At 39.3% G+C, this 24558-nt stretch overlaps 1 protein-coding gene across 5 annotated transcripts in view; it reads left to right on the top strand.

The window, feature by feature from the left end:
* Positions 1-24558, top strand: part of LOC138760457 (tetratricopeptide repeat protein 7A-like) — a 402683-nt gene that overhangs the window by 192779 nt on the left and 185346 nt on the right. For all 5 annotated transcript variants that reach the window (XM_069931051.1, XM_069931050.1, XM_069931054.1 and 2 more), the window contains one exon: positions 448-608. In XM_069931051.1, the coding sequence (XP_069787152.1) occupies positions 448-608 (161 nt within the window). The remainder of the gene's footprint in view (positions 1-447; positions 609-24558) is intronic.

Genomic DNA, 24558 nt, shown 5'->3' with positions numbered 1-24558 from the left:
AACAATCAGCTCTTTAGTTTTGGTGACACTGAGTGCAAGATTGTTGCTGGTGCACCATTCAGCCAAATTTTCAATCTTCCTCCTATATGCTGTCTCATCACATTTCTTTGTTCAGCCCACCACTGTGGTTATTATCAGCAAATTTGTAGATGGTGGTGTAGTTGTACTGAGTCATACAGTCGTAGGTGTAACGTGAGTAGAGCAGTGGGCTAAGAATGCAGCCCTGAGTTCTCCAGTACTACTAATGGTGATTGTGGAGATGTTCTTACTAATCCTCACTGATTCTGGTCTGGAGGTGAAGAAATCCAGGATCCAATTGTACAATGGTAGGCAAATTGAATAACAAAATTAATTCTCATATTTTAAGGCAGGTCTTGATAATCCAGAAATTGGTAGACTTAATTGCTGCTTCAGTTACATTGATTTTTTTTCTTGTTTCTTTCATAGATCTCTGAAGCTATTGAAGTGTTACAAATAGCCCTTAAACTCAGGAATGATGACATACATTCACTCCATTTATTGGCACTTCTGTTTTCTGCTCAAAAACATTATCAACAATCTTTGGAGGTTATGAACCTGGCCATCAACGAATACCCTGAAAACTTCAGGTATTGTGAGAGCATTCTTATTGGTGGACTTTTTTTCATTATTTGTGATTGAATCTTTTTTTTTTACCCAATCATCTTTGGTACCTGGAAACCAATGGAAGGAGCTACTGTTGACTTAATCAGAATCAAAATTGGTTTCATTACAGAAAGTAATATTTTATATAACATAGTACAAGATGTGGCATATGATAAATATAGTAGGCTTGGGAGAAACAGATGGCTCCCTGGCACTATTGTATAATTGTTAATCGGCTGCCTGTTGGATAACAATTACAGGATGGCAGAAGGCAAACGAGATGCATTTGACTTTTTTTTTGTTTGGCAATTTGTGTACTCCTGTATTACTCCTGTGTTTCCTTGATTACATTGAACAAACATTCAAAATCCCAGAGGATGACCTTCCACCCTCCCTGCTGCCCTTCATTTATTGTAAAATTCCAGGTTTACTTTTTTATTCTGTTAATTATATATTTCTGATTTGCATCTGAAACATCTAACCAACTCCAAATTATTTTCTCACCACAATGCTCTTGGCACTTGCAATCTGACTTTAGTTCTAACATAGGCCTAACCATAGGTTAAAAATGGCAGCGCTGATGCTGGTGTGAACTTGGGAGAGCAGAAACTCAATGCTACTCTGAAGTGTTCAACCAGCTGGTTTCATACAGGCATTAAACAGCCTGTTAGAGGAGTTGGAGGTGCTTTTAAATTAAAATCCTACAACCACGAATCTGTGCCCAAGATGGCAGCACGTGTTCAGCAGAGGCCCTGAGGCATTACAGACTCCAGGGAAAAGTGCACCGGTGCAGGGCATCAGAAATGGGCAGAACACCACTCATTGGGAAGGAGATGCAGGGGGAGATGTCTCTACATGATGGTAACCATAGAAGAGGACCTGTGAGTGGCTCAGTGGCTGAGGAACCCTACAGGACAGTGAACATGGGAATGGACAAGTGATGGGGTCAGCAGTTAATGGACCCACACAGGCTCAGGGGAACCAGCAGGGCCAGATTAAGGCCAACTGATACCCTAAGCATAACCCCACAATGGTTCCCCCTCAACCCTTCCATTGTCTCATGTATCACTTTAAGTCATCCCTATGCTATTGGTGCTCTGTTATCAGTAAGGGATTGCTTAAGGTGGTATGAGAGTGGGAAGGGAAGGTTGTGAATCCCTGCTCTAGGCCCAATTGTTACTGAAATATTTTGCTTGAGAAAAATTGTCATTGGCCCATTTCCTTTGGAGTTATGAAGCCATGCACATAATGAGTCAAACATTTTCTTTCCACCCACATACCACCTTATGCAATCCGTTACTAATCACAGAACACCTATGGCATAGGGAATACTTAAAGTATGTAAGTGGAAAGAAAAAAGTTGAGAACCACTGGACTAGCTGACAAGGCTGAATGTGAAATAATGGATTAAAAATTCACTTTTCTTACAGACTAGACACCACAATTATATAAATTATAGCGTGCGTGCGTGCGTGCGTATGTAGATTTTTTTTCATTTATTGTGGAGACCCCATTTTTGTGAGGTGCTAGTGCAACTGCACCATGGTAAATCAGGCACTGGAAAAAAAAACTCTATGGTGCCCCCTTCCCTTGGTGCCCTAAGCATGTGCTTATTTTGCTTAATAGTTAATCCAGGCCTGGGAACCAGATATTGCAGGCAGGAATTGAGAGAATGCTGAGAACACGAAGGGCTCCCGAAGGGCCTTGGGTGCTGACCTCAGGTGCTGACCTCAGGTTGCCGATAAATCAAACAGGGGTCTGTGTGGCTGCGTGAGCATAGAGGCGAATCCACAGACACTCAGTGACTCTTGCTTCTCTTTCTCCTATTGTTAGGGACACCAGACCAATGACGACTCTTATCTATTCTTCACATAAACATAGAATATCTTGGGATTTTCCATAATCCTACTTGCCAAAGCTTTCTTCTACTCACTTCTAGCTCTCTTAAAAATAATTGTGGTGCTGTCGAAGCTACTGTAACGTTGGCTTTTGGTGACTTGAGGCTAGGAACCCATGCAGGCTGCTGGTGACTGCGGTCAATGGCCTTGCCCAGGCTGCGGACTGCTAGTCTGGCTTGTGACTGGCTGAATGGGTACCAGGTATGGGAGCCAGATTACGAGGATGCAAGGGTGCTGAAGGCTTCCTCATGATGTCGGAGATTTGGATCTGTGGCTCAGATTGTTGATGGTTTGGACTAGAGGCTGTGTGGCTGTGGAGGGTGCAGGAGCACTGGAGGAAAATCCATGGATACTTGGTGATTCTGGGGAGATTTTCCCCAGAATTTTCCCCATAAGAGGCACTGGTCAGTTTCTGCTGAAAGTGGATCTTTGTCTGCCTTATGGTAGATAAAGTAATTTTCATGTAATATTACATATTCTGTTTTATTACATGACGATAAAAGTATCTTGAATCTTAAAGTCCTTTCTTAATTTCTTGCTGGCTACCATATAAATCACATGATCACTTCCTGTCTTTGCTTCCTAAACCTCATGTATGCTTCCTTCTTCCTCTTAACTACCTATCTCCCCTCATAGATCAATAGGTTTTCCCTTACCTATCATCATTTCCCTGTTGAGGTTCCTCAACATCCTCCACATTACTTTTGTGCTTTTCCCCAAGAACATCTATTCCCAATTTACTCTCTCCATTTCTTGCCTAATCCCTTCACAATTAGCCCTTTCCCATTTAAAAACTTGACCATTTACTACTCATATCCTTGCCAGTGCAGTGCTAAAGGTCAGGGAGTTGTGGTCTCCATCATCAAAATACTCTCCACCAAAAGGTCTGACACCTGAGCAGGTCCACTACCCAGTCAGTACTAGATCCAGTATAGCCTCTCCTCTCGTTGGCTTGTCCACTTACAGTGTCAGAAATCCTTCTTGGACACACCTGATAAATTCTGCCCCATTTATCCCTCTTGCAAAAACGAGGTGCCATTCATATTTGGAAAGTCTCCCATAATATCAACCCTGTTATTTACGCACCTTTCCAAAATCTGCCTGCTTATCTGCTCCTCTGTGATCCGAAGGCTATTTGGGGGCCTATCGACTACTCCTAATACAGTGATTGTTCCCTTCCTATTTCTTACTTCCACCCATGCTGACTTAGTAGACAATCCCTCGACAATGTCCTTGCTTTCTGTGATAAAGTGAAACCTTTCAAATGAACTTTGGTGGTGGATGATGTGGGATAGGCCACATTTGATGCATTTTATGTAGATTCATTCTTCACTGGAAAGTGAAAATACATATTTAATCACTACTGAGACTCGTATGGCTTAGTATTTATGTAATGTTGATAACTAACGAAGCGATTCATTTTTGTCAAAAATACAGAAGATACTTTGGTCCAGATTTTTAGGTTTTGCCAGCAATTCCACATGGAAATGGCAAACTAAGTTGTAGTTTCCATATAAATGCATTCATTTAATACATTTAATTTTTTTTTACGTATGCCTTGCTTGTATCCTGCTGCCTGCCAATCAATATATACAGTTGATGGGAGGTTTGCTTGGGTAAAAACAACCATTTTGTTGTAAAGTATTTTATGCTATAATGTCTGAGCATTTTTTTAACCAGACACTTAAGTGAATTGTTAAGTTGTCAAAATAAACTATAGTGTAACAGAGCAGCAATGAGATCATATTCAGTTACTGCCATACAAGTTTTAACTTCATGATGATAATAAGTAATCCTTAATAAATTTAACAATGTTCTCTCTGTTGTCTGATACCAGCACCTGTCATCCTCAAATCCCTTGTTAACTCATTAAAAGATTCAAGATAGCTGAGTAATAGCTGACTGCACCTCTCTATGTCCTCAGAAAATATATGTGCCAGTTAGCACTCCATCCTAAATTTCACACTCAGTTGGCTACTTTTCAAAATAATGAAACGGGAGCACCTGCACCTCCGGAGGAGGGAAAGAGGCGATTGCGCGCGACTGAACTGGGGAACGCGCAATACGCAAGCAAATGCAGTCAGAGGATAATATTTATGTTTGGAGAAGCTGTGAGCTGAAGAATGAAATAATTGGACTTGAATTGTGCACTGCAGTGACAGATGGCAGGCTGCGGAGACAGGCTGTCAGCGTGACAAGAGAGAAAAACAATCCTTACATGATGTGGGCTACCTGCACCTATTAACCTGCTTGATCTACAAATACTGTTATACAAAAAGAAAACAGAGTGTTGGTGGTTTGTATTGAAAGAAATTCTATTTTAAAACACCTTGGTTTCACCTTCAAACTTAGAGCTTTGGAGCCTTTCCTGAGAAATGCAAGGAACAGTCTCAAATGGCAGGTTTCCTCTAACATATTTAGGTGAATGATTTGTTTTGCTGTTTCGTTTTACAATGATTATTAATTTGTTTTGTTTAAATTATCCAAATACTTGGTATAATGTTATTTCTGACCCTCCATGTTTACTGTGAAATTTCACAAAGTTAAGCCTTTGAGGTGCACCACATCACATGCAAGTTGCTGAATTCAAGATTTTTATCACCTCAATATTTTTTAGTATTTTGGAGGAGAAAAGCTTTGAATTGTTGCATAGGCTGGAAATATCTTGTGGTTCCATCACTTTAGACCCTGCTCTTCTCAAGCTCTGCAAGCAAGCTGCATCTGAGCTTATTATCAGTTGTTGATTCAGTCTGTGGTGGAGCTGCAGTCTGAGTGCAACTGCAGCTCAACAGCGAGATCAGCAGTGGCAGGGGCGACAATGGCATTGCAGCAGCCGTGGCGGACACTCGCCGATGCAGTTCCATTTCTACGCGGTTGTGTCACAAACTTTTTGCAGAATCTGATGGGTGATTCCCTCTTACCGTATTTGGGCTGCATGTGATCACAGGATTTCCCTTTGAGTCTGCCTTATCTGCAAGAACCGCCCCAGCCCCGGCCAGGCCAAATATTGATTTCAATGGTTTTTGCTTTTTTAGCTCTGACAGGTAGTAATTTTGAAAGTGATAGAATTTGAAGTTCACGTGGTTCGAAGTTTCCAGCTGCACTAATTTTATTCCACCAACTCATGTTGGACTGTAAGTGGCTCAGCCTCTTGTGGCTGACTTCCAGTGTGGTTGGGTGTTTTTCTGACCACAGTGCAGAACATGCCTTTGCTAGTATTGCTGAGGTGCAAAACCAGAGGGATGTTCCACTTGCCAACGTCAGTGTGAGGAACCAGAAAGGTCACCCTTCCTCTGAGTTCAGTCTGTCAAGTCTCTGAGCAGAGTGACCTGCTCTTTGTAATGATCACCATGCCTTGCAGAGCGACTTGCTGCTCAGTTCTCTCCGTCGCAGAATCACATGTAACACATTGCAGACAGCAGAATGTTTTATTCCGCATCGTTGGTTGTCTCAGCAATCCATAATTAGAGCTGAACTAACACGGCATTTAGGAGCTAAACTGACGTTTAAATGAAAAATGAGGTTTATAACAGCAGTGAAAAAAAATCTTGTTGGTCCACAAACACAATTCATCCATTAGTTATTTTCTATATTTTGTGGAGACGGATAAAAACCATGCCCTAAATCTTCTAAATTAAAATTGTGACGTTCATCTTGTTAATTATCAAAATACTGTAAAACATTGATGTGAGCAGAATAACTTTGTTAATTGCCACTGCACTGGCTTCTTCAGCTCTAACTTTATGGGAGGCTGCAATCAAACAGGCAGCAAGTCTTTGAGTGAAAACTGCTGCCAGCTGGATGGGCCTTTTTGGGGTGTGTCCTTAAAACTACCAATAAAGGAATGCCTTATGTGAATGAACTGAACTTGTAATATACTGCATAAGTGCATTTTGCAGGACCAACTCTGTAAAGATACTTGCCTCAGCAGAAAAACAATATGATCTCAGCAGTGTTTTTCAGACAGAATATGTTCATATGAAATGTTCCATTTAGCTTCTGGGAGCCGACTTTGCCATTTTATAAAATCAAAGCTGCCTTGATTGTAACCTCACTTCAGCTTTCCCATCTGTCTGCAGTAACCACTTCCACAAACTTTCTTATCAATAATTTATCTTATTTTAAATTTTTTTTAAATATAGACATTCAACAGGGAAACCGGCCCTTTTGGCCCATGATCTAATGCCATCCTGTTACAGAATGTTAGAATAGATATGGGTGAAATATGTCTTTAAAAGATATAGATTGTGGGAGTTAGTGTAGGTAATACTTCACAGAGTAACACTTCACAAAAGACATCTCATTTAAAATGCAAGAGCTTTGCTGAAGTGAGATTTTGTGTCACCATTGACTTTGCAGAGACAATGGAAACTGCTTTGGGAAAGAACTTCACAAGAAGGTGCAAATGGAACAAAGTGCAGACTCAGATACTGATAAGATCTTTCAAAGATTGGGTTTGGAGCCCTGTAAGAAGTCATATGCTTTATACAAGCAGAGAGAAGAAAAAACAAACAGGTGAATTCTCTTTTGGAAAAAGAGAGAGAGAGAAGTAAGTTCTACAGCAGCATTTGAGGCTGCAAAATAGTAAGCTGGCAGGCTTGTTGAAACAACCCATTTTAAAGACAGGTTGTGAGTTCAGACTGTTGCAAACCCTTGTAGTCCTTACAAGAGGAAATGGATGGCTACAGTGTTTCTCCTGAAAGACAGGAAACAAGAGGAACTCTGTGGTGACCTATAAGAATAGGTTATCATTTGGAAAACCCATGATGGGGCAAGTTTCTTCGGGAAGACACTGAAGTGACTGATTGGAGGGACTCAATTTGTGTGTGTCCAAGGAACAACAAATTTCTCTCTGAAACCAACAAGAACCTTCCTGAGTGGTAACCATTTAACTTTAAGCACCAGAGCCTGGTGGAAATTATAAACATTGAATTCTGTGCACAGTATGAGAATTGCCTGATACCAGTGAACTTGGAGAAGTGAAAAGTGAATGATTGGATTTTCCTGAACATATACACATTACATACAAGTGTGCTTAGAAGGGGGTTAAGTTAATAGTAATAAGTTAAAGATTGATCCTGTTATGTTTAAAGAAAATTAAAAGCAACTTTTGTTTAAGTAACCATTGTCTTGGTGAATTTCTATTGCTGCTGGGTTTTGGAGTCCTCTGGGCTTGTAACAAGTGGGGACTCATCTGTTTTGGATTGAAATATTTGGAGTTTTTGGATCTTTTTGAGCTTTTGTGATTTATTAGTTAATTGGTTTTTCCAAGCTAATTCAAAGCTTGTGTGTGTGGAAAAACAGCAGCAATGGATATTAGTACATTTTTGTTACATCCATCATCTGCGGAGCAGCAGAGAAAAAGTAAAGAGGAACTGATGGTCATTGCTAAGGATTTAAAGCTGGCTGAACTCATGTATTGGATGACTAAAATACAAATACAGAGGATTATAGTGAAATATTATACAGGTGAGGGAAAGTTTGTTGAGGAAGACTTAGACGATTTTCCGGAGGATAGATCTTTTGAATTGCAATTGAAATTGGAAAAATTGAGGGTGGAAGAAGAAAGAGAAATGGAGGGTGGTAGAAAAAAGAGAGAAATGGGAGTTTGAATTGCAGAAACAAAAATGAAGCAAAGGAAGTGAAAAACAAAGAGAGGAAGCTGAAAGACAATATGAGGCAGAGGATGGTGTAAAATGATGATAAAATACAAAAATGAGGCAGAAGAAATGAAAAGTAGAGAATATATGAGTTAAAGGTTCCCTTGTTTAAAAAAGGTTTGAGGAGCAAACTGAGCAATTATCGTCCTGTAAGTTTGATGTCTGTGGTAGGTAATTAATGGAAAGCGTTCTTAGAGAGTATATATAAGTATCTGGAGAGACAGGGTATAATCAGGAAATCTCAACATGGTGTGTGTGTGGAAGGTCATGTTTGACCAATCTTGTTGAATTTTTTGAAGAGGTGACTGGAAATGTTGATGAGGGTAGAGCAGTGGATGTTGTCTAAATGAACTTCAGGCCTTTGATAAGGTTCCACATGTAAGGTTAGTTAGGAAGGTTCAGGCTCTAGGTATTAACTTTGAGATAGTCAAATGGATTCAACGGTGGGTGGAAGCCTGTGACAAGTGGTGTGCCTCAGGGATCTTTATTGGGTCCATTGCTGTTTGTCATATGCATTAATGATCTGGATGATGGGGTGGTAAATTGGATTAGTAAATATGCAGCTAATATTAAAATAGGTAGAATTGTGGATAATGAAGAAGGTTTTCAAAGATTGCAGAAGAGTGGGCTGACAGATGGCAGATGGAGTTTAATGCTGAAAAGTGTGAAGTGCTTCATTTTGGTAGGAATTAACAAAACAAGACATATAGTAAATGGGAGGGCATTGAGGAATGCAGTGGAGCAGAAAGATATAGAAATAATGGTTCATCATTCCCTGAGGATAGAATATCATATGGATAGGGTAGTGAAGAAGGCTTTTAGTATGCTGCCCTTTATCAATCAATGTATAGAATACAAGAGTTGGGAAATGATGTTGAGACTGTTCAAGGCATTGATGAGGCCAAATTTAGAGTACTGTGTGCAGTTCTGGTCACCGAATTATAGGAAGGATATCAACAAGGTAGAGAGAGTGCAGAGAAGATTTACAATAATGTTACCTGGGTTTCAGCATCTAGATTAAAAAGAAAGATTGAGCAGATTAGGTCTTTATTCTTTGGAGTGTAGAAGGTTGAGGGGGCATTTGATAGAGGTATTTAAGATTATGAGGGGGATAGATGTAGTTGATGTGGATAGGCTTTTTTCATTGAGAGTAGGAGAGATTGAAACAAGAGGTCATGAGTTAAGAATTAATAGGCAAAGGTTTAGAAGGAACATGAGGGGGAACTTCTTTGCTCAGAGAGTGGTGGCTGTGTGGAATAAACCTGGGAGAAGTAGTGGCGTCAGTGTCCATTTTGTCATTTAATGAAAAATTGGATAGGTGTATGGATGGGAGAGGAATGGAGGGTTAAGGGCAGGGTGCAAGTAGGTGGGAATAGAGAAGAGCACTTAGTTCGGTGCAGACTGGAAGGGCCAAAATGGCCTGTTTCCATGCTGTGATTGTTATATGGTTATATATAGTTATATAGGTAGCTGAAAAACGGAGGTAGGAAGATGAAAGTCAAAGAACGATTTGAAAGAGACAGATGATTTGAATTAGAGAAGTTAAAAATTGAGATGGAGGGAGGTAAGAGAATTGAGGCTGTAACTCCTGGAGAGAGATTTTTGGCTAGTAGAGAGGTAAATCTAGATCGTCATTTCAATGAGAGAGATATAGATGCATATTTTCAGCTTTTTGTAAAGGTTGCTGAGAGCTCAATAAGGCCAAAAGAAAATGGCGTCTTTGCTCCAAAGTGCATTGAAATTGCATACTCTAGTTTGAATATAGAGCAAGTGGCAAGTTATGAGACTGTTAAACAAGCAGTATTGAAGCTTACATTGGTTCCAGAAGCATATAGACAAAAATTTAGGAGTTTGGTGAAAACATGGAATGAATCTTGTATAGATTTTGCTCTGGGAAAATCTGTTTGTTTCGACCATTGGTGCACTTCAAAAGGAATAAATAATGATTTCAACAGATTAAGAGAATAGATATTAATTGAAGAAATTAAAAGGTGTGTTCCCAATGAGATCAAAATATACCTGAATGAGAAAGACCTGGGGGCATGGCAACAAATGGCTAGGTTAGCAGATGAATATGCCTTGATCCTTACAAACAAATGTCAGTATAGTGAGCCTGTTCAAAAGGTTAATGTGGAGCAGATGAGTAAACCTGAAATTAAGTCTGGGGAGAATATTAAGAAAAAAGATGAAGGTAAGGTGGGAAAGAACAGAACTTCTGGATTTGTATGTTATTTTTGTAAGAAACCTGGTCATATTCTTGCAAATTGTTTAGTATTGAAAAATAGACAAGAAAAGGAGGTATTAACAGAAGTGTGTATTCAGACAGTTGAATTTAATGAGAACAGATGTTCCATACCTGGTAAGGATGTTATGGATGAGTTCAAACCTTTTGTGTCAGAGGACTTGGTTTCAGTAAAGGATGGAAATTCCCAGGTTCCAGTTAAAATTCTTAGGGATTCTAGGACTGCCCAATCACTGTTGTTGGAGAATGTTTTTAACTCTTGATCAAAAGACGGACACAGGAGAGATTACTTTAATTAGAGGTATTGGAGGTGATATAGAGTCAATATCTCTGCACAACCTAGTGTTGAATTCAGAATTAGTTGAAGGACCAGTTGTAGTAGGAGTTATTTCAAAGTTACCCATGCAAGGAGTCTCATTTTTATTAGGGAATGATTTAACAGGATAAAGTTGGGTCAGTTTTGAGATTAACAATTAAGCCTAGTAAAGATGAAGTTGAGGAAGATTGTGGGATATATCCTGCATGTGCTGTTACAATGTCTTTGTCTAAGAAAATGATGAAAGCAGAGGAAGATCCAGTTGATAGAGACTTGCCCAGTACTTCTGAAATAGTCCAGAAGAAGCAAGATAAATTTGAGAGTCTGGATTTGTCTTTGTCAAGGAAAGAGTTAATTGAGCAGCAAAAGCCAGATTCTAATCTTGCTGATGAGGGAGAAAACTATGAATGATGAGGAGATTAAGGAAATTCCCTGTGGATATTACTGGAATGGTGAGTTGTTAATGAGAAAATGGTGACCTCGTGATGTTCCTGCAAATGAAGAGTGGGGGGGTGGTGATTCATCAGGTGGTCATTCCTTGAATTTACCGGAATGAAATTATAAATTTCACCCATTGTACTGTGAAAAATTATAGATATGTTTTTGGGAGATAAATTGGGGAATGTTTTTTTTAGTGTAGGTCACATACAAACACTTTAAAACAGATTTAATTTAAAATACTGAACCTCTGCTCCTGCTAGACAGGCTGGTGCCAAGAGACTTTGCAAAAGCTTTGGAGAGTGCCCAAAATACATCACTAATTGATTGTTGTTTACAAAAAGGCAACAGATGAAAGAACGCATCAGAGCTGCAGGCTGGCTTGGAGTGGCACTTGCTGTTCTAAGAGGGTCATGTGGTTTTGCAAGCAGAGAGAGAAAAACAGGCTTTCTCTCAGAGTGAGAGAGACGAGAGATCAGTTCTGCAGTTTTACAGTCAGCAGCAGAAACTGGAACTAGAGCAGGACAAGCTAGCAAGCTTGTGGAAAAAACCCATTTGGAAGACGGTTTGTGAGTGCTTAGTTCAACCTGGTCAAAGCCCTTGTGGTTCATGCAAGAGGAGAGGACTGGCTGTCTAATATTTCACTTGAAATAAGAGAAACAAAAAGGAACTCTGTGGTGACCTGAAAGAAAGAGGTTATCATCTGGAGAACCCTGAAGGGGCAGGTTTCTTTGGCAAGATACTGAAGTGGCTGGTTACAAGGAATCAGTTGTGGGTGTCAAGTGTACAAAAGAATCTCTCTCTGAAAACTGACAAGAACCTTCCTGAGTGCCAACCATTTACCTTTCAAGTACCAAAGCCTGGTGAACTTTATAAATGTTAAATTCTGTGCACAGTGTAAGAATTGCCTGCAACCAGTAAACTTGGGGGAATGAGAAGTGAGCTTGGACTATGAATCAAATAACTTTTCTGAACTTACACACACATAACATACATGTGCACTTAGAATTAGGAAGGTGTTAAGTTAGGTTAGTTAAGTTAATAGTGATAAGTTAAAGAGTGATCCTGTTTTCGTGTGTAAAGATAATTAAAAGCAAGTTTTGTTTAAGTAACCATTTGTCTTGGTGAATATCTATTGCTGCTGGGTTTTGAGGTCCTCTAGGCTCGTAACATTTTATTTTTGGGTGGTCATCTTGGTGTAAAGTAAACCATGAATAAAATTTTGAAACAATTTTTCTGGCCTGGTTGGAGGATGTTGTAAATTGGTACCGGACATGTCACCTTTGTCAGGTTGTGGGGAACCCTAACCTGGGTCCTCTGGTAGCTCCCTTGCAACCTATTCCTGTTGTTGTGAAACCTTTCACTTGGGTTATTGTAGATGGTGTGGGTACCCTGCCAAAACAAAAGCTGGGAATCAGTACTTGTTAACAATTATGTGAACGGTGTCCTGATTTCCAGAAGCTATACCATTGAGGAATATTAAAGCAAATACAGTGGCAAAGGCTTTGGAAAAAAAAATTCATACTTTTTGGGTTACCTAAAGTGATCCAGAGTGATCAAGGAACTGACTTCGTGTCTGGATTGATTTATGAGTTAGGAATTAAACAGATCATTTCATCTGTATACCATCCTGAAGCTCAGGGAGCTTTGGAAAGATTTCATTCTACTCTTAAAAATATGATGAGGATTTATTGTCTGGAGAATGGGAAAGATCGGGATGAAGGTATTCATTTATTGTTATTTGCAGCAAGGGAGGCTGTGCAGGATTTATTAGGTTTCAGCCCTTTTGAAATTGTGTTTGGACATCAGGTTAGAGACCTTTAATGTTGATAAAAGAACAGTGGGTTAACGAGCATGTGCAGTTTGACTTGCTGGATTATGTTTCTAAATTTAAAAATAGGTTACAAAATGTGTGGACTTTGGCTCAAGAGAATTTGGAAATGGCTTAGGATAAAATGAAGTGATTATTTGACAGGAAAGCTCAAGTGAGGAAGTTTAAGACAGGAAATAAAGTGTTAATGTTGTTCCCAACACATGACAATCCTCTTAGAACGAAATCTTCTGGACCGTACGAAGTGAGATCAAAACTAAATGATGATAACTTTGTGATAAGCACTCCAGATTGTAGGAATAAAACTCAGGTTTGTTATAGTAATATGTTGAAACCTCATGAGGAAAAAGGTAGTGGAGAACAGTCTATCAGAGGTGTTGTTAAAAGTGTTGAGGAAATTATGGGTCATAAGATTATGGAAACAGAATCTTGTGAGGGTAACCTTAAAGAAACAGTCTAACTGAACAATTTTGGAAAATCTGAAGGAAAGGTTAGGCCATCTTAAATCACAAGAACAGAAGCAGTTGCATTTGAAATATGCAAATTTGTTTCCTGATGTACCCAAAATGGACATCAGTGATTTGTCATCATGTGAATGTGGGATAAGTCCAATAAAACAACACCCCTATAGAAGAGTAAAATCATGGATCAGGAGGTGGAATATGTGTTGAAAAATGATATTATTAGACCTTCAAACTCAGATTGGAGTTCTCCTTCTATTCTGGTACCTAAAACATTAGGAACTGTTAGGTTCTGTACAGATTACAGGAAGGTTAATTCATTAACTAAAACGGATGCTTATCCTATTCTGAGAATAGACGATTGTATTGATAAAATTAGGAAAGCTAAATTTCTTACTAAGTTGGATTTGTCGAAGGGTAACTGGTGTGTGCCACAAACAGAGAGAGGAAAGGTTATTTCTGCATTTGTGACACCATCTGGTTTATACAAATATAATATGCTACCTTTTGGCATTAAAAATGCCCCTGCCACATTCCAAAGGATGGTAAATTTGGGAATCCGAGGTTTGATACATATAGATGCTTATATTGATGACTCGGTCACAAAAGGTGACACATGGGAAGAACATCTGAGGGAATTGGACAATTTATTTGCAAGATTATCCAAAGCAAACTTAACTGTCAATTTAGCTAAAGGTGAATTTGGACATGCTACTGTGAAATACTTAGGACATGGCAAAGTTGCACATATTCAAGGTAAGGTGAAAGCAATTTCTGAATTTCCTATTCCCAATGGCAAGAAAGCAGTGAGAAACTTTTCATGAATGGCAGGATATTATAGGAAATTTTGCTGAGGTTGTTCTTCCTTTAACCAACATTTTGAAGAAGGGGAAGAAATTTGTGTAGACTAAAGTTTGTCAGAGACCTTTAGAAAATTTTGACAGACCATTTTCTGTAGCAATGGATGCCAGTGAGGGAGCAGCAGGTGCAGTTTTATTACAAAAACATAATGAAATTGACCATTGAGTTGCCATTTTTCAAAAAAATTCAATGTTCATCAAAGGAACTATTCCATTATTGAGGAGGAACTTTTGTCTATTATATTTGCTCTGCAGAATTTTGATGTGTATCTGGGTACCACTCATCAGCCAGTTGTGATATTTACTGAGCACAATCCTCTGGTGTTTTTGAATAAAATGAAGAATAAAAACGAAGATTGTTAAATTGGAGTTTAATATTACAAGAATATAATCTGCAAATTAATCATATCAAAGGTACAAATAATGTAATAGCAGATTGTTTGTCTAGATATTAAAAATGAACATATAAAATAGAAAGTTATGATTTGGATACATTGTTATGACATGTTATATGTTGTGTAATGTTATCACTGTAGTGATGGTAAAGCCAGTTTAACTCCAGAGTTAAAATTCCTTTGTAGGGGAGATTGTTACAGGATATGTTGGAATAGTTATGGGTAAAATATGTAAAAAGTCATTTGGTTTTTACAAGCAGAGAGGAAAAACAAACAGGTGATTTCTGTTTTGGAGAGAGAGAGAGAGAGAAGTCAGTTCTATAGTAGCAGTTGAGGCTGCAAAATAATAAGCTGGCAGAGTTGTTGAAAAAATCCATTTTAAAGACAGATTGTGAGTTCAGCCGGTTCTAAACCCTTGTAGTCCTTACAAGAGGAAATGGATGGCTACAGTGTTTCTTCTGAAAGATGGGAAACAAGAGGAACTCTGTGGTGACCTGGAAGAAGAGGTTATTATTTGGAAAACCCATGATGGGGCAAGTTTCTTTGGCAAGACACTGAAGTGACTGGAGGAAATCAGTTTGTGTGTGTCCAAGGAGCAACAAATTTCTCTCTGAAACCAACAAGAACCTTCCTGAGTGGTAACCATTTAACTTTAAGCAACAGAGCCTGGTGGAAATTATAAATATTGAATTCTGTGCACAGTATGAGAATTGTCTGATACCAGTAAACTTGGAGAAGTGAAAAGTGAATGATTGGACAGTGAAACAGAGAACTTTCCTGAACATATGCACATTACATACACGTGGACTTAGAATTAGAAGGGGGTTAAGTTAATAGTAATAAGTTAAAGAATGATCCTGTCACTATGTTTAAAGAAAATTAAAAGCAACTTTTGTTTAAGTAACCATTGTCTTGGTGAATTTCTGTTCCTGCTGGGTTTTGGAGACCTCTGGGCTCGTAACAATCCAAATACACTAATTAACCTACCAACCCCATATGTTTTTGAAGGGTGGGAGGAAATCCACACAGACATTGGGAGAATGTACAAGCTCCTTACACATAGCGCTGTATTTGAATCCGGGCCACTAACACTGTAACAGCGTTGCATTAAGCATTATGCTAACCATGTCTGCCTTAAAATTATTCAGACCTTACTTCTACTTGTATCTATCCTTAATAAGCCATCCTTATTTTTAAATAGTGACCCCTAGTTCTAGGTTCTACTACAAAAAGAAACTTTTTTACATTTTAAATTTAGACATGCACCACAATAACAAGCCCTTTCAGCCCATGAACCCATGCCACACAGTTACACCCAATTGACCTACAACTCCTGGTACATTTTGAACAATGGGATGAAACCAGAGCCCCCAGGGAAATCCCATGCGTGGGATTCGAACCCCTGTCCCAATTGCTGGCACTGTTACAGCGTTGCACTAACCGCTATGCTTACCGTGCTGTCCTTCTCTCCATATCTCTCCTGTCAAGACTCTTTGGAATCTTATATGCTTTAATTAAGTTACCTCTCACTCTTCTACACTCCATTAGTTACAAATACAGTCAATCCAATCCTTCCTAATCAGATAACCTAACCATTCCAGGTATACCCCGCTTTACAAATACTCGCTTTACTCAAATTTGCTTTTATGAAGAAACCTGTATTTGCTATTGGAAGGAAATTGAATGGATTTTAGCTTTTATTAAAGTAGCCTTCCTCACTTTACACCATTTCATCGTATGAAAGGTTTCATAGGAACGCTTTACTTTCGTAAAGTGGGGTATACCTGTATTGGTTTATCAAACCTCTCAACTACTCAAAGCATTAACAGCTTTCCTATATAAGGGGGTCATTCTTTATCATACTCTAATTGACCCAAATAACAGCAGTGTAATCTGTCCCACTTTTATTACAAGAAGCACTAATGTTCTGTTGGCTTTCTTCATTTTCCTATAACCAATATACTATCTATGTTTTGTCAAACATGGACGAGGTAATCCAACAGACTTTGTGGCTCAGAATTTTGCAATCTCTCACCGTTTGGAAACTTTAAAAATTTGTTTCTGCCAAATTGAACAATTTTATATTCTCCAAGCATTGACTCCATTCGCCAACTCTTTGTCCACTGTCTTAACCTATTTGAATCCCTTTAACTTCTTAAGGTCGTCTTCACAATTTTTTCTACTTATCTTTGAATTGCCAGCAAGTTGAGAAACCATGCCTTTGAATATTATCAAGTTGCCACTCTGCATTTACCTCCAATGCTCTAATAATCTTGGTTCACTCCAGATCCTGGGTGTTGTCTTTGTGGAGTTTGCATATTCTCCCTGTGATGGATGTATTTCCTTATGATGCCCTTGTTTCATCCTCATCCAAAAAAAAATGTGTGGATAAGTAGCTTAATTGGCAATGGTAAAGTGTCCCTAAAACAGTTGATTCTGGGGAAGTTGATGAGCATGCTAGGATGAATAAAATGGGTCTGGGTAGGATTTATATACATGGTTGGCATGGACTCAGTGATCTGGAAAACCTGTTTCCATGCTGTATCCAAATCATTTATATAAATTGTGAAAATATACATCCCTGTGACCCACCATTTGTCACTTGCCAACCAGAAAAAGACCATTTATGCCCATTTCCTATTCCCTGTTAGTCAGCAAATCTTCTGTCTACATCAAGGTTACCTCTTTCCTTCTAAGTTACTATTTTCGTCATATTTGACTTTGCATGTTTGGTTGAAACGTAATTATACTGGAGAGACTACCTAAAACCATAAAACTTGATTTTTAAAATTCTTTTACAGTCTTAAAAGGCAAAAATGATTCGGATATAGCACCAAGATAAGTGTCAAAATACAGAACGTGCTCATAGCGTTTAGACTTCTGGTTTTGTGGATAAGCAGAATGAAATAATGCAGAATCCATAGGTGTCACATTAAGGAAAGACAAAGAAAGAATTCTGAATACATGTTATTAGCACCAGGGGATCGATGAATTGGATACTGAGAGGTTGTTTCTTCTTAGTGGAAACTTCAAAACTAAGTGTTCAATGTCAAAAAAAGGGTTTTGTATTTAGAAATGAGATGAGTGGAGAAATGTTTGTACGAGAAATGTATGTAGCTGTACTTGAAATGTGAAATTCTGTACCTTTGTGTGCTCAAATTATTTAGCACATTCAGACTTGGATAAATGGATTTTTGAACACCAAAGCAATAATTGAATATGGTAATCAGGCATCAAAGTTAAACAAGACACAATATCTTTGATGGTCTTGTTAAATTGCAAGACAGACTTAAGAGACCTCTCATTTTTTTATGTTCTTTAAATTCAAGATAAAGATGGAAATATGCAGATGATTCCGAGAAATATACAAAGATAACATGCAGAAAGCATGAAATCTTCCAGGTTGCTGGAATGAGGGTAATGCACCATGTCATATCTGAAGAAAAATATATTTTTAATGCATCAAAATCCACTTCCTATATCTGTACATTTTTTTTAAATTCAACAAGATGCATTCTAGTAAATTAATTTGGATAAATAATTTGAGAATAGTTAAGAAGGAATAATATGCTAAATAATATCAATGTTAAACCAGAGGGTAAAAGATAAACATTGATGAAATATATTTTTTAAAAGACTTGATAAAGGATTCAGACCTGAAAAGTTGACTGACCATTTCTACCCACATTGTCAAGTGACCTATTGAGTTCCTCCAGCAAACCTTTGCAGAAGAATAAGTGAGGTGGGTATCTTTGAAATTAAGATAAATAGACTAGGAATATTCTTGTAAGAAGCTGAAGAATCAATAAATATCTTCTTTTTAGGTGGAAGTAGACTTCCAGTGACTTGATAAAGTGGAAAAAACCGACTGAGAACTGTAGCTTATGTTGATTGTGTTGGGTCAAAGATGGACTGTGACAGGGTGATTGAAATCAGTGAGATTTAAGAGGTATGATACAAGTGGGACTAACCATTACCAAAATATGCTCAGATGAAAAAGGAGATGTTATATGACTGACAGCCAGTCCATTGTTAAATGAAAGGAAATTAGTACTTTTATGGGTAAACAAAAAAGAGTGGAATTGTTAAGCAGTTCTAAAGTTTGGAAATAAGTGACAGGAAATAATCGTGGAGCATTATGGAATAGTCAAGATTATATTTAAACTAGAGACAAAAACTGACCTCCTAACATCCTTTGTATTTTACATTGCTGCCTTTATAAACCATTCTGTGTTTTGTGCAGTTTTAGTATTGAATTTAGCTGTAAATTACTAATGCGACGCAGAATTGTAGAGCTAAAGAGTATAGCTGCTGAGTAGTTTAAATGTTTAACACTAAATTCTAGTTAGGGGTGGGACGGTTAGCGAGCAGTTAGTGCCATTGATCCGGACTGGGATATGAATCCCCTGCTATCTGCAAGGCATTTGTACATTCTTCCTGTGTTTGCATTGGTTTTTTCCCGATGCTCCGATTTCCTCCCACTGTTCAAATTTTACCAGGATTGTAGATTAATTGGGTGTAATTTGGCAGCATAGGTTCATGAAATGACCTCTTACTATACTGAATGCCTAAATTTAATTTAAATTTAAAATCTTCAAATAAAATCATCAAGATCTATGGTGAATGGAATTGAGGATTTGATCAGTCATGATCTCACTGACTGTTGGAACATACTTTAGAGACCAAATTATCCTGCCCTTTTATCACTTTAGATTCTACTAAGGGCTTTGAGCCTCTCCCAAAAACCTTGGCCTCAGTACTTAAATGAAAATGTTTTGTCAGAATATGTGTATGGTCCTCAATGTTCTTAAAATGCCCACAAGGGTTGCAACTCCTGGGAATCAGCTCAGGGCACCAGAAGTGGGAGAACACGGCCTGCTAAGAATGAGAAAGCTAGAGACAACCCTACAGAGAAGATGACCATGGCAGTGGGCCAGCAAAGGGTTCAGCAGCTGAAGGATCTACGCAGGCTGTGGATTACTAGAGAGTGGAGGCTAAAACTCTCACACCAGGCTGCAGGCAGCTGGAGTCTTTCTCGTGGGAACTAGGATTCGGGACTAGGATTTGTGACGATGACAGTGGCAAGAAAAGCTCCCAAAGGGTTTACCAGTGGAGCAGACAGGAGGCTGTGTGCCTATGGAGGTTGCAGGAAGTGAATCCAGGGTGTCTCTTTGTGCCTTAATGTTAGTCAAACGTTGACGAATTCATTGTATTTGCATGACAATAAAGGAATCTTGAATCATTTTGTCAGATGCTAGAATACCTTCCTTTAGATTTGTGAAAGTAAATTTGCAAAATATTATTCAGCTGTAATTATAGTGAATGATTTTAAGCAAGGACTATGGATATAAAAGATTAAGAAGGACTGCATTTAGCTTCTACCTTGTTTGAATATTTAATTAAAAGCTAAGAGTCTATTTTTCATTTTTATTATGAGTTAATTAAGAATAAAATTAGAATTTCAAAAGATGTAGAAAACACAAACAAAATGTAAATGGTCCTAATGGTAACTCAGAAATTGAAAAAAACTTGCATATGTAAGCTAATACCAGGATAGACAGACAAAAGCCATCTCCCTTCCTCCAACTCCTCATGCCTTCTCTTCCTTCTCCAAACAGAGAACTATCTTTGGCCTTTGGTCCTCTCCTCCTGTCACCTCTCATTCTCCTTCTCTTCTCCCCTCCCACCTGTTTCCTCCCATTAGCTCTTTCCTGTTAGCCTTTTTTCACAACTCTACCCCCCAACTTTTTATTCAGATATCTGTATCTTGTGTAACATTCCTGCTGGAGGCCTGTAATGTGTAACATTCCTATGGATGCTGCATGATCTGCTGAGTTTCTCCAGCACTTTTGTGCCCTGTACAAGGCATCTTAACTCTTTCCAAGTTGAGTTAACTTAAAGAAGCAAGCACAAACCTTTGGAAGTGGAAGGGTAATAAAAAAAAATATCAACCTAGAAGAGTTAAACATGTTTGAGAAAGACAGGAAGTAAGAAGTAGCATAGAGGTGCAGAGCGTGCAAGATATATACAGTACAATTTCTGAGTTGGTACTATTTTAATGTAATGAATGGCAGGGCTGCCATTGTAATACTTGATATTGTTTTACTTCACCACCAGGTGACACTAATCACTATTACAGCAAATTTTATGTGAATGTTACGTCCTATCAGCTAGTTACAACAAATAGCTAAGAGACAAACCAATCCATTTTTTTTCTCCTCAGCGTTTTAATTGAGGAAAACACAATGTAAATGACTATATAACCTTTCTACAACTAGGGGACTTGAGTGCCAAATTTTGACTGCATGGCTGGATTTAAGTGGCCAATGGAAATGCTAAGTTTTTGAAAAACCATGGGCTACATAAAGTATGGCTCTGGTCAAAAATCTATTGAAGTCACATTTGGAGAGAGAGCGAAAACAAGTAGAAGAACCACCCCCCCCCCCCCCCCCTCACCACCATTAGGTAAAACTAGGAGCAGGAGTATATCCCATCAATCTGGTTCTCCTATTCCATAAGATTATTGTTAATCTGATCCAGGCCCCAGCTCCAAGTTCCTGCTTCTTCCTCTTTATGCTTGACTCCTACATATGTAAATAAACTTCCCATCTCTGAACTATATATACTCAGTGATTCAGCCTTTGCAGCTCTCCAGCTTTGAACTCCCAAAATTCACTTAAATGTCTCCTTATCTGTCTCAATGAGTTACCCCCTGCAATCCCTTGTTTGATTTTGATTTTATTTTCTTTTGCTTAGCCGGGCCCCATTCTTACTGATCTTCTCCACAGTAAAAATTGAGGAGAAATATTCATTTAAAATTTCACCCATCTTCCATAGTTCCACTGAAAGATAACCATGTGATCTTTAATGGGACCAATTCTTTCCTAAGCCACACTTTTTTAAAAACTCTTAAAATAACTATCGGGATTTTCCTTTATCCTGCCTGCTAATCCTATCTCATGTTCTCTTTTTGCCTTTCTGATTTTCTCTGTTCAGAAAATAAATGGCTTAATCGGGAATATAAAACTCTCTTTGAGTTAATGATGCCATCTTTAAATTAAACCAGAACACCCTAAAAAGTCACAATTATTAAGAGGGTAGATACTTTTTTTTATATTTTTTATTTTTCACACTATGAACCATATTGACCAAAATACACATAAACCTTTCCCTCTTGGATATACACAGTGTCATTTTCTCCCCTTTTCCCCCCCTCCCTTCCCTCCCTCCTTCCCACCCCCCTCCCCACCCACTAAACATTCAACATATACACTACATTCATCCCATTAAACAATGTCATCACACAATGAAAATACTTGAAGCAGACTGAAAAGCATCCTCTGGCACAAACCACAAGGGCAGCACCTGTATTTCCCAGATTGGTAGTTTTGTTTAAGCCTCGTGAATGATTGTTTTGCTTTTTGCTAGTTCAGGACAGCCTGAAAAGAGAAGGAAGCCCAAAGCCTAGTTCCAGCTGTGAGAAAAGTTCTTTTTCTCTCATTTGTATGTCAGCCTTTATACTTGATCCCAAACATTTCAGAATATGACCATTTTGTTAAATTTAGTGGTTCAATGTTCAATTTAATTCATTGACATAGATTGGCTCTTCATGCACCACTAAAGACAGAAATGTTTGTTAATTGTTATGGATTATGGGCAGTTTTATTTCAGACCAGGGACAGTGACTGGCTATGCAGTGAGAGAAAGGAGCGCATGCTGTGGAGAGTGTTGCTGGAGCAGTGAGCTGGGAGAGTGAACAGCTGTGTGGAGAATGAGTGCCACACACTGAAGCTGGTGGGCTTACTGAGAGTGCGCCCGTTGCTGTCCACCCCCCTCCTCCGATCAGGAGTGCTGAAATCGAATACAAAACGAGACTTCTATCAGACCACTCACCTCTTGATTTGACCATTGACCAAGTGACAGTTCACAGATGATGCTTTAATACTTTGCTGTTGAGAAGGCCGGATTTTTGTAATTTTATTCAGAATCAAATTAATATGTTTTGTGAGACTAACTCTGACTCAACTGTGGACAAATTTTTACTTTGGGACATGTTAAAGGCATATTTAAGGAGCCAAATTATTAGTTATGCCTCTAGGATTAAAAAAAGAATATACGAGGGAGATGGATGAATTGGAAAAGGACATCACAATTTTAGAAAAGGACCTTCAACAAAGAGGCTCTGTGGAAAAGCATAGAAGACTAATAAGTAAGAAGCTCAAGTACAATACAATAAATACATATAGAATGGAAAAAAAAATCTATGCCAAGGTACTAGAGCCCACAAGGTCGTCTCCTGGCAGTTGAAATCAGCAAGCCGCGAGAACGATAAATGCAATTCAGTCAAACATGGGCATGATCTCCTATAAACCAAAGAAGCTTTTAAACAATTTTATATGAACTTATATGAATCTCAATCAGTGGGGGATTTGAATAAAATAGACTTTCCTGTCACAATTGGACCTTCCAAATGTAAATCTAGAGGGACAGGGGGGTTTAAACACTCCCTTTAATCAAATTGAGATAGGGAATCTTTGCAAGTTAATAGGGCTGTTGCTGGGTTCAATGATGTTTTCTTTGAGCAGCCACTGTGTCTCAGCTCTAATAAATTCCTGATCCCCCACACTGTATAGCCTGCTCTTTGTAGCTATTGTTTTGGAATCAGGAGTCGGGTTCGGAAACAGTTGGGGGGTGGGGAATCAATATTTAGAGAGGAGAAACTGTATGTGGTGTCTGGCTTTTGGGACCTTCCGTTCTGCATCATGATTAGTGGTCAAGCTTTTAAGGTGACACAGGAAGTCCAGGCCCAGGAACACAAGAGCACACAAATCCTTCAGTACATACAATCGGAACTTACAACCCCCCCCACCCACCCACTTTATAGTTAGATGTATTATAACTGCAGCTCGCGAGCCACATGCGGCTCTTTGACATGTAATGTGCGGCTTGCGGGGAGGGTAAGTGTTGCCAACGGGGAGGGTTGGTGTCCCAGCGAGGAGGGTAGGTGTCCCAGCGGGGAGGGTAAGTGTCGGCAGCGGGGAGTGTAGATGTCCGCAGCAGGGAGGGTAGGTGTCGGCAGCAGGCAGGGTGGCTGTCGGCAGCAGGCAGGGTAGCTGTCAGCGGGTCACCAGCTGACTGTCAACAGCCTGCCTGCTGCTAGGCACCTGAAAGCTGCTAGCCTCTTTGCCTTGCTACTTTCACGTGTCTAGGGGGAACGTTTGGTGTGTAGACTTGATTAGAAATAATCTTTTGCCTAATTGCTCCCTTTGAAACAGGGCAGTGTATCAGCATTTTGCAAATGGATGATTTGCAAGACAAGGATTGGAAAATACTTTCTCCATCAAAACTGTACTGGGGTGGCCACCTCCGGCGCCGGCCGCCCCAGCCCCGTAGTCCCGTGCCGGCTGACCCAGTCCTGATGTCCTGCGCTGGGGTCTGTCAGGCAGCGGGGAGTTAGGTGGCCAGGCAGTGGGGAGGGGGGCTGTCAAGCATGGGGAGTTGGGTTGCCGGCTGATTGTCATCAGCCCGGCCTCTGCTAGGCACCTGAAAGCAGCTAGCCAGTTTCAGGCTGCTGCTTTCAGGTGCCTAAGGGGAGTGCTCGGAAGTGGAGAATATACCTTCCCGAGGTGGGTTGAGTAAGTACACCTCGGGGACGGGTTCTCCACTTTCAGGTGGCCTCCCAACAGCCACATTTGGGTATTTTAGGTGGCTTTACATTCGGGTATTATGGCCACCTGAAAGGGGCTAACGATAGTGTTAGTGGGTATGGCTTGCGATCGCGTGATTGCTACGGGTCTCAAACATCTGAGGTTTATGCTATGCGGCTCATATGT

The sequence above is a fragment of the Narcine bancroftii genome, chromosome 4, assembly GCF_036971445.1.
Source record: "Narcine bancroftii isolate sNarBan1 chromosome 4, sNarBan1.hap1, whole genome shotgun sequence".
NCBI classification, from domain to species: Eukaryota; Metazoa; Chordata; class Chondrichthyes; order Torpediniformes; family Narcinidae; genus Narcine; species Narcine bancroftii.
This window is presented reverse-complemented; position numbering and strand designations above follow the sequence as displayed.